General features: G+C 47.0%; 2 protein-coding genes across 2 annotated transcripts; both read right to left on the bottom strand.

Annotated features, from left to right (window-relative positions):
- Nucleotides 1-2,598: 2,598 nt before the first annotated feature.
- Nucleotides 2,599-2,822, bottom strand: PHALS_03128 (uncharacterized protein; the record flags this gene model as incomplete). Its single annotated transcript, XM_024721813.1, has 2 exons — nucleotides 2,599-2,633; nucleotides 2,678-2,822. The coding sequence occupies 2 exons, from the start codon at nucleotides 2,820-2,822 to the stop codon at nucleotides 2,599-2,601; spliced, it is 180 nt and encodes a 59-aa protein (XP_024572952.1).
- A 6,993-nt stretch (nucleotides 2,823-9,815) lies between these two features.
- PHALS_03127 (uncharacterized protein) lies at nucleotides 9,816-10,105 on the bottom strand (the record flags this gene model as incomplete). The annotated part of the gene is made up of 2 exons (XM_024721812.1): nucleotides 9,816-10,013; nucleotides 10,070-10,105. 2 exons carry the CDS (start codon nucleotides 10,103-10,105, stop codon nucleotides 9,816-9,818), a joined length of 234 nt encoding a protein of 77 aa, XP_024572951.1.
- Between the last annotated feature and the right edge of the window lie 778 nt (nucleotides 10,106-10,883).

The raw sequence follows: 10,883 nt of genomic DNA, 5'->3' as shown, positions 1-10,883 counted from the left end.
ACAAGTAGACCCGACTCTATGCCTTTTAGTAGAGCATAGCTTATGAGTATCGTTTTGCATGCACGCAACTTATAAAAATATGATGTGTATAACCACCTCAAAAAACAATCATGGTGAGTCACATATTAAATCAAAATGTGCTTTCAATACAAAAGATTATAAAACGATATTAAACTTGGGACGTCGGAAGAGCACAGAAATTCACTTAGAATCTTACCATGACCTTCGAAACTCCCACCAACGTCCTTTGGCATGATGCACTGATATTGTATCCGTAAATGGGTCCTTCAATGTCTTCGCGTACAGTCTACTGTTTTCGACATTTGGGCTGTAGCGTTACGACGCTTCTGAGTTCCTACTAGGACCCGACCTTTTCTTGCGAAGGGTTCGTTGGACGATTCTGCGTGGAGGCTTTACTCTTCGAACTTCTGAACTAAAAGACCAAAAGTGAAGAGCATGCAGAGCGAAGATGTAGCATATCACATACTAACAGTGTAGCCCACGGCGATTGCCAGCTCGTTCCTGATTAACGAGACCTTGTTAAAGGAGCCTTCTTCTTCGCAAGCGTCACGCCCATTCTTGCCCAACTCGCGTCGTTACTACGAATCCATACCGTTCGTAGTCGCCCAGCAAGAGCTTTTTCAACCCACAGGCCATCGTTCCCATGAGCACCATTAGCGCTTGGAGCGGCAGATGTTGCAAAAGCTCGTACCATTATGATGAATATAAAGATGCTGGCAAAAGTGCCACTAGGTGAATGTGTCAATTCGCGCACTGGACGAGGCGATTTCTCACCCACTTAAAGTTTTACAAGCCAGCATCAGTGACGCGGACGTCGAAGTGACAGCCCATCAACTAACAAACATCACGTTAACAACCCCGCTTGTCTGCATGAGACAGCTGTGATGGCGACCTACCTATTTTTTTCTCACCACAAGACGGCTGTTTCCAGTACCTGGTGACGTGGAAGGGTTATCTTCAGCATGCAGAGTTGTGGGAATTTGAGATTCCGCTTCGGCAAATTTACGCTGATGCTATGGCCGCTTACGACCTGGCACACTCTCGGTCTTCATATTTCTTGAAGTCTTTCATCCCAGCGTCTTTGCCACTAGTGGGATGTCACAATCAAATGTGTCACGTAAACGAGCAGTGCCGGCAAGTCAAACCACCCCACGGCTGGCACTAACGAGCTTCCTTTTTTGTGTCAGCACTTCGGACTGTAGAACTGCTTGGCATGGGCACCCCCCTAAGAGCTCAGAACCGTGTTGCTGCTTTCTAGCAGTGAATAGCTTCGCTGCAAATACTACTAAAAACCTTCAGAAACCTTATCAGAGCAATATCTAAAGAAATTGAGATCGATTGTCATGTACTCCGCTATGAACAATACTGTGGAACGGCGCGTCGTGTGCAAGAATGGACATCTTCGTGAGATGCCTCAGTAAGAGATGCATCTCCAGCCGACTCTATGCATCACGTCCGTCAAAATTTATCCCCACCTTCAGCGGAAAAGATAATTACTGGACTATAGCTAGCGACCGATATCCAGGATACCGGTCAGACTCGTCCCGGAGTCGGTAAATGTATCGTATTCGGGTCTCTTATGCAAGTGCAACTTGCACCGAAATTTTACTCAACAAATAACTGCATTCGAGCAAACGATAAATGTTATGTCGAATGCGGTGTCAAGAGAAAATCTTGAATAGACAAGCAGATTTAAGACACAGGTACAAATATGAGGCCGTGATACCACTCAGGATGGTCAGTTTTGATAACCGTGCGGCGATTCGAATGACTTGATAACTTGCCCACAACGAAGAGGTGTTAACGCATTATATACTCTCGTATTGTTTCACCGCACGACACACAGATATTGCGCCGTACTTGGTATTTACAAGGCCTCTGCATACTGTCTATTTTAAACAGTCGCGAGTCGTACGTAATTACACGCCCTCCAATCAATCAGATTTCCAGAGCTTCACAAAATCCTAGAATTTGATGTTGACTATCAACAATCCTTGGCCGTAAACCACTTTGCCGACATATTATTACCTCCAAAGGCTGCGTCAAATTTACCTTGACCTCCTTGAGGCAAAGTCAAGCCCAGTTCGTAGGTGTAAGGCTGTTCGATCTGTCTACACGAGAGATGAAAGCTCAACCTGTTGCACGTTTCAGCGCAGACATATATAGAGAGTGAAGGGGACACACACGGTGTAGTATATGCAAGTACCACAAATTGCCTTCTTGTTCGAGGTCTATGCGCTCATAGAGCTTTTATTTACATATCCAACCATCCCTTCTAAATCAAAATTGTGCTCGGCATTCAATTCGACATTAACCACAACCGAGAATTAATTTAGGTGGATGCGAAATGTATCGGCGCGGGCCGCATCTCTCAGGGACCCTTCATGAAGACTGCTATCGCCTCTAAAATCGGGTAGAAGCCATTACTGCGACAAGGGTTCCCAATACCTCCACGTGGTCCGCTGGTCCTCGCATCCATTGCCAGGTGGGCACTATTTGAAATTGCACAGTTTATGCGGTGGGAATATCTTATCTATTGAGGTGCATAAATGTCTTTTATTCGCGCGGCCTCCTAGCTTAGAATCCACCAGTATGTGGCGCTGATACTTCGCCTGGAACATGGCCACATTTCAAAGGCCATCTTAACCACTTTTACCTAGATGGGGTCGTTTTACTTGTTTCTTCTCATAAAAGGCTGGACGCTTTGCAAAAGCGGTCCCACTGTGTGAGCTGGCCAAAAACCAGTTTGAGAAGTTACTGGGGATTGATACATACATAACCATAAACAGAACTGGGGGCATGATAGCCACTAGTGTCTCATAGCCCACCGATCGCACAACCACCTTGGAGCCTACTCACTACAGAAGTTTGTCGAGCCTGTCTTGTTGCTCTGAGGGTCGAAACAAGAACAGCTTTTGTTCTACTCTCACGAATGTATAGTCTTTTTCAGATTTGGTCGTAGAAGCCAAGATGAGTACAGCTAAATGCAGCGGAATTATCGTGCACCTCACATCGAGGAATCTCTGACTCGACGAGTCCATGTGAAATGTCTCACAGAGAATCGGGTCAAACGCCTTAGGAGCTGATCGGAGTGCCTTATAAAGTGATTAGCAACCTTTCGGTCATACTGAAAGAATTACATATGCTTAGAATTAACTCCTCCATGAACTTTTGGTACTACCCATCGATCAAACTGAGAGCACAGTCAGTGTAAAAACCTGTCATACTGGTCTGCAAATAATACGTTTTGAAAATATGGTGTGCGCCGGAGCGCATTGAGACAATAAAAAGCATGCACACTTTACCATTCGCTTCATTTTTCGACACCGAATGTCGACACCGAATAAAGAGATAAACGTCCTCTCACCAAATCTGCTTCGTGATTTGCAGGAAAGAAAAAACGTATATGATGTCGAAGTGCTCCCTAAGTATCAATTACAGGCGAATTTAGCAATGTCTGGCGGATCAATGCCATTTTCAAGACTTAATTGGCGACAGTAGCCGTGAGGGGTGTCTTATGACCACATCGTGGTGATCCTTCAGAAAAGGTAAAAATGCCGCATGGTCTTTAGGTAGACTGCTTCACTATTCTCACTGAGTTCATTTTGTGTGCCTCAATGACGAACTCCTCTATGATTGATGATACGATAAGCTTTCCTTGGTACTATCAGTGATTGCTCGGTGATTTCGTTGCCTTCCATTTTTTGCATCCATTTCCGAAGGACAAGCCCTCAAGCTCCCTGAAGGTTGAACTAGGGACAGAGATGACAGACTAAATCTAAGGTACTATTTTAGCTACTCCGTTTAGTGAAAGTGTAGAAAGGTTTATTTGGCCTCCTTATAAAACTTAACGACTTCGACAGCGTAGAGCGCTGTTAGGTCCCGGACCCAGATTCGATGTACAAGCTCGTTTTACGCATTCTCGGGTAGAATGACATGAACCTTGGTTCGACTGGACACCCATACTTTTTATCTAGTGCAACTTTGACGGCCATGAATACACTTCCGTCAGGAAGCAAAAGCGCATTTTGCGCGGGCACAAGGCTACAATAGCTTCCATGTAGGTCATGGACCTGTCCGAAATTGACAGCAATGATTTTGCTGGTTGCCTCGATGAGAGCTTGAAAGACAAAAAGGCAGTGAGCTAAAGTCTCAGAGCGAAATTCAGACGGAAAGAGCGATGGTATATTTACGTCTCCTGAGTGTATCGCTGTTAAGGTGAAATTGGACAACTGTATGTCGTGATCTCTAAAGTGTATTTCTAGCGGGACGGTAAAGAATAGCTGCGAGCTGTTGTTATCTATGCCAAGGCCAGCAAGAGAAGGTGTCATATTCCCCGTACCAGAGCCAGCAGAGCTGACGGGCGACTGTCAGCCGCGAGAGTAAGGACCAGACTCTGACGATAAGATGGATACTTCATTGTTGCCATGAGGTTTGAGTCAGCACTACTGTGTGAGGGGCTTATCGTGCGGGGCACTGAAGCTACAGAGACGAGTACCCTCGAATGGAGTGGCCCTGGAAGTCCGAAAGGTCGTAAGCATATACAACATAAATTTATTAGGGACCGGAAGAATTTTTGCTCGGGGGGGATGTGCTGGGTATTACAAAACGGTGAGGTAACTGAGGGTACGACTGGTACCGAAGAAGAAGCTGAGATCGTCATCCGTCATGGATGAATCGATCATTGAGGATACTCGCATAGCTCTGAGTACAAGTATTGGGACAGTTATCGTGAAAGATCTGCGGGATATTTTAGTTCTTCGGTAAAGAAATATAATGACGTGGCAAAGAGAGATCAACCACACGTGTTAGCCGTATATAGGGGAGTACAGCCTGAAATTGTCTTGACTTCTAAGTTCAAATATTGCGTCACGCGGCAATGGTCCAATGGTCCTTACTTAGGGAACGTATGACGTCATTGACGCTTTCTTCCGTGCGACGCAGAAAACAAGCTTAGTGATAGAAAATTTCCACACTCGGAGCTGACGTCCCGACAGAAAACCTAACGACAAGTGGTACATTGTGCATGCTTTTAGTAAGATAAATACAGCCTCAATTCATGTCTAAGACCGTGATTGTATTACAGAACAGCACTGTCGGCTGCTCTTTGTTCAATAGCCGCGATATAGGTGAAGTTAATTCCAGCTGCTGGTGACAGATAGCAATACTTCCTTTCTGATATGTTTACCTTAGTAAGAGGATCGGGAAGCGTCCGGTTTTACCAAGGACCGGCTTAATCATCAGCAACGTTCAATTGGTAGGCAACCAGCTGTGCAGGGCACGCCATGGCTACCGCAAAGCTATTTCGACGATATTTTCGGTCATCGTCGTGCAAAGCATTGGAAGTCGGATGTGGAAAAACATGTCAAACACTTGCAAGCGGTGCTCGAGTGTATGCGCTCGAATGAGCAGTTCGCCAATATAAGCAAGTGTTTGTCCGGCGCGGACGAAATTCTTTTTAGGTTGGCTCATTGGAAAGGGTTGCGGGTAGACACCGCAACGATATATGCATTCATACACTGGCCCTTGCCTTTGTCCTAATAGGAATTGTAATGACTTGGCCTGTCCAACTACTTGCAGAAATACAGCGCAAAGTATGCCCATTTCACACCTCTCGCCACGCCATTTATCTAATAACGGAGTTAAATGTTGCTGGGGTGTAGCAGTAGATGCACCTTTAAGGGTAAAAATAGCCTCATGTGTGCCGCTATTCTGGATCTTCCGAAATCATATCGACCAATCCACGTCGTTTGTGACGCTTACACTGTGTTATGGGCTAAACCTTACTCTATGTTAATGTTATCGCGTGATCGCGATCAGCGCTTTTACGGCATTAATCCTCACGAGTACGTTATGAGTGATACCAGCTGCCATATTCATGGCAAGAAGCTACATGTTATGGAGTATAAGGCCATCAAGTTCAGAACGGGTCCGAAGCCAGTTGCGATCAAGCGTCGTTGCGCACAGCGACGTCGTCACCACATCTCTCACAGAAAATGGCAGATGATTATCGTTCTTTCCCAAATATTCATTTGAGAAAAGATGCAAGCCGTGTTGGCTTTATGTGTTGGTGGATTCTACATTCACGTCGCTTTTTTGATGAATTGTCACATGTCACAATGGTGGTGTCGCCAACGGATTAAGCTATCTGTACAGCGTCTGAGTCAGATGCAACATATGTTGCGTTGCTGAAAGCTTTGGAAAGCAAAGGGTTGTATTTCAGATGCCGCATTATCGAAGCACACGGTTGCACGTCTGCACCGCGTTGCCTTAACCCTAAGGCTTGTACTATTACAACACTGACCCAGATTACATTCAGCATGTACTGGTATCTCAGGATGGGACCTTCGGCACAAAATATTGCACTAGGCAAAAGATACCTCGTTGAATGGCCACCTTGAGATAGAAAAGGCATACTGCCCGATGAGCACTATGCATTTGGTGGCTTAACATGTACAAGCAGATAACCACATAGATGCGCACGTGCTTATTGTGCCAGCGGAATAAACCCTTGCCGCATGCAGTGACACCATTGGACAGTCTGACCGGTCCAACAGCGTGCTGGCAGTCCATTAGTAAAGACTCTATGTTCTGTCTCCCAAAAGACGCGTTCGGGACTATCGCTATTGTAGTTTTCGTAGACTGCCTAAACAAAATGACTCATATCGCGGCTATCAGCGATAATATGACCGGTGACGATACAGCCAAGCTGCTCCTCGGCGAACTGTCTCGCTAGCATGACTCGCCGGTAATCCGCTACAGATAAATTTTGACATACATTTATCGGCACCAGAGTGCATAGGACAACCGCCTCCCGTTCATTAAAAAAGGTCAGACAGATTGCGGGATCCGCGTTATGCAGGATATCATGCGAAGCACACGCACGGAGAGACCGTGGCGCTGGGCCAAGTTGCTCTCACTCATGAACTTGCTATGAGATCGAAGTACGCGCCTCTACAAGCTTTCCTGTTTTGCAAAATCTACTTTGATGAAATCGCGGGTACCTTTGACATAACAGCGAATTGGCTTTGGTCTTAGTGAAGGAGGTGGTGTTGATCATAATCCACTTGCTATTACACTTTGTAGCAAGATCAGTTTTATAATAAGATAAAAACCATATGTTGGGAACACGACGCTGTGGCTGAAATCCAAGGCAAACAAAAGAAACACGAATTCAGAGGCAGGTGGAACGAACACACACGAATATGCTATAGATGAAAAGGTCTTATTGAATGCAATCGTCATATCTACACATGCAGTTTTTGCGGCCTACTGTGACCGCGCTACATCAAGTCGATCACGGTCGTAGCAATACGAGATTGAGTAATATTAAGGCGAATGCATACAGATCCGGTGTTGTAAGTTGGACTTACCAAAGCCGTACCTCGAGCTCGCTCCTACGGAACAATCGGACGTAACCTGCATTTTTGCAGATGGAGAAACGTCTACGTTTATTATTGCCAAGCTGCCTCTGCTCCACAGCAGCGGCGCGATTCTGATCTGCCGAGATGCTCTAAGCTAGACAGTGCAATGGCAAAGCTCAACAAAAATATGCGAAGTCTGGCTCGTCTCAAAACTCCGTGACTCGCAGAGAGATAACGTGATAACGTACCGGCTACTCGATGAGCAAGAGGCAACCCACATTGACGCGAGGCGCTGAGTGAATCAGTGGGTACTCCCGTGCGAAACACGACACAGGAATGGTGCGTAAGAGCAAGCCTCCCCATTCGACACCCACATTTTGCGTCCGGAAGCCAAACGGCAAGTGGCGTATCGTTCACGCTTACAGTAAGCTAGACGCTGCCACCATTCCGGCACAGATGCCGATTCCCAGGAAGAATGTTTTCCAGAACAAAATGGTTGGCTGTACAAAGTACAGTGCACTCGACATGGTCGATGGCAAACGCACCAGCAACATTCAATCGTACTGTGACGCAGTTGTCTAGGTTCCACCGGGCGTATGCAAATACAAACTTCGACGACATATTTGTCCACAGTCGTGCGGGACACGATAGGACAGATGAGGAAAACCACGTCGTCTATTTGAGAGTGGTGTTCGAGTGTAGCACCGATTTAACGGATACGCCACGAATTGTGGTTCCTCAAGATGAGGATTAAAAATACTGTATTCTCCACGAGGCCCACGACACCCCACTCAGTAGTCATCTTGGTCGTGAGAAGATCTACAGCTCTGTGAGTTGCCACTACTGGTGGCTTAAGCTGTACAAATGGACAAGCACATATGTGCGCACGTGTGAGACCTGTCAAAGGGTGAAACCCTCTCCGAATGCGGCGACGCCGCTGACCAGCCTACCGGTACCCTCCGGGTGCTAGCAATCCATGAGTATGGACTTTGTGTTTGGCTTGTCCAAGGACTCGACGAACAACATAAATTGGCGGTCTTTGCGAACCGTTTGAGCAAGATAGCTCATCTCGCGGCAGTGCCGGACACCATCGACGGTGTGGGTACAGTGACGCTGTTTGTGGATCGTGTCTTTTGACAACATGCGAAGTCAATTGTCTCTGACAGATACCCACGATTCATTAGAGAGTTTTGGTCGGCAATCTTCAAGGTGCTGAGCACCAAGTTCACTATGTCAACAGTGGACTATTCGCAGACCGATGGTCAAACTGAGCGCGTAAATCGCGTCGTTGAAGACGTTCTTCGCAGTGTCTGCGCTGAGACGCCGAGGCTCTGGAGCGCCATGCTGCCACTTGTGGAGTTCACTTTGAGTAATGCGGTGCATTCGTCTACCGGCTACATGCCGTTCTACGTGAAAGGACTTCTCGATCCTCGCGTCCCGCTACCCCCCGCCATCCTATGGTTGTCGCCTCCTCGCAGGGGTTGTACGTCTCGGCGAGATCACTAGGTCACCGACTTTAGCTTGGCCTCCTCTAAACGAGATAGCGACAGCAATACCGCTGCACTTGATCGCACTTGAAGTCAATCTACATTTGAGTCCTTACGACTGATCCTTTGTGCGGATGGAGCGGTTCTCCTATATGCCCAAGGGCATCCAGGACTGACTTAAAAAACTGATGTCTCTACTTGGTTCTGAAAGCGCGCAACACCTCGCTTCGCGAGAATCTGAAGCGATCAGTGCACACCTATAGGCGTTTTCGAGCTATGGTAATGCTCTGCTAGAGAACTTCCAGCTGAAGATGTCGGCGTGGACTGCGTCCATGACGCCACCGTCGACGACCGATGACTCCTGCCGAGCGTTACTATCTTCGAGGGCAAGAATGGAGAGAGTCTTTTGCATCGGGCAAGAGAGGCCGAGGCTATGGCGTCCGCCATGCTACAGACCGAGCAACAGCTCGTGGCGCTAGCTATCTCAAAGCTCGGTGGTCGAGCACGAGAATGGGCACTGAGGTGCGGCACTGCGGTCGGCGTTACTTTCTGGACGGAGCTGAAGCTGCAGCTTTTACCAGTGTATTTTCCGCCTAACCAGGCATATCGCGTGCGATCGCGTTTCCTTGCCGCTCGACAGCGCAAGCAGGAATTGTCCAAGAGCTGAGAACTTTCGTTGCCGGTATGGCAGCTGATCCTCCCCCCGAGGCGGTCACAGTGACCAACTTTACGGAGGGCCTCCGCACTGGCGTGGCCAGAATGGAAGCCTTCCGTGTGCATCCACCTTCTTTTGAAGAAGCGGTAATTGTGGCATTGAGTGCCGAATTCAACTTTAAGTCGGCACGACTTGGATAGAATGTTCACCCTCAGAGCTTGTCGAGCGAACCTAAGCCGATGGATCTCAAGAGCGTGATACCCACGCGATTGGTACCCGCAATGCTGCTCAGTCGCAAATTAGATCTCTCCTTTTCTCAACTTTGGATGAGATCCATCGCCTCACGTGTTTGCAAAGAGCCTCCACCTCCTGCGCCTCAACAGAATTTCGCGGATAAAGAGATGCACCCGCAATTATTATGGCATTCAACAATTCCTTTGAATCATATGCGGCGCACGCAACAGCCTCTTTACCTGTAGGCGAACCCTTAAAAAGTATTGTAGCCGGCACTGGTCTTGAAGAAGAGTCGACTATATCCGGACTATGAGTGTTTTTAGCTCTTGAACATATTCCGACATTTTCCTCCTTGAGATTTCGCCAAACGCAGAAATTCTGATTAGGCGGTACATAAGCTCACGAAATCTGTAGTCTGGGTTCATCTCATGTGATGAAATCTTCGTTTCGTGAGCGACCGCACCTTAGCACCCGTTCTCACGCGCGATCTGTTAGCTTGAACACGCTAGGGTGATGCGCTGTTGTCCAATATTGTGCAAAGTCGTAATCATTGTCATCTACATTTTTCGTATCCAGAGAAGAACATTCCCAGGCTTAAAATAACGCTTAGCAGTGACGTTCCGCTGCATAGAGCTTTGTAGGGGTCACAGGTGATTTACAGAGGTATGTTTGCGAAGTCCATTCTCGCTATCTATTGAGCACATCCACGCTAGCGACAATCGTTTCTGAGCGTTGGGCCTCCTTTGACGCTATCTATGCTCGCAACACATTTCTTGTTGCCCGGTTAAGATGTGGGTATTTCATCTTCTATCCTCAAGAGTGGTTGACGCTTATTCAAAGCTTCTTATCAAGACTCAGCTGTCGGATAGGTCAAATTCAAAGACCTAATTCAGGATACCTGACCAAATGCCAATCAGGATCCACTACTTCAAATTTGCTCGTAGTACTAAAGTATTTCAGCTGTGACGGGGCACACGGCACCTTGCACAGAGGAAGCTTGACTTCCAGAAGTATACAAACTCTAAGTGAACGGCAGTTCACAGATCCTTGGTCAGAGGAACGTTAACCAAATTTAGGTATTTTTAAGACTGAATATATTTATAGGTGTTCCTTAATGTTTTT

The sequence above is a fragment of the Plasmopara halstedii genome, assembly GCF_900000015.1.
Source record: "Plasmopara halstedii genome assembly, contig: Scaffold_208, whole genome shotgun sequence".
Lineage (NCBI taxonomy): Eukaryota > Oomycota > Peronosporomycetes > Peronosporales > Peronosporaceae > Plasmopara > Plasmopara halstedii.
This window is presented reverse-complemented; position numbering and strand designations above follow the sequence as displayed.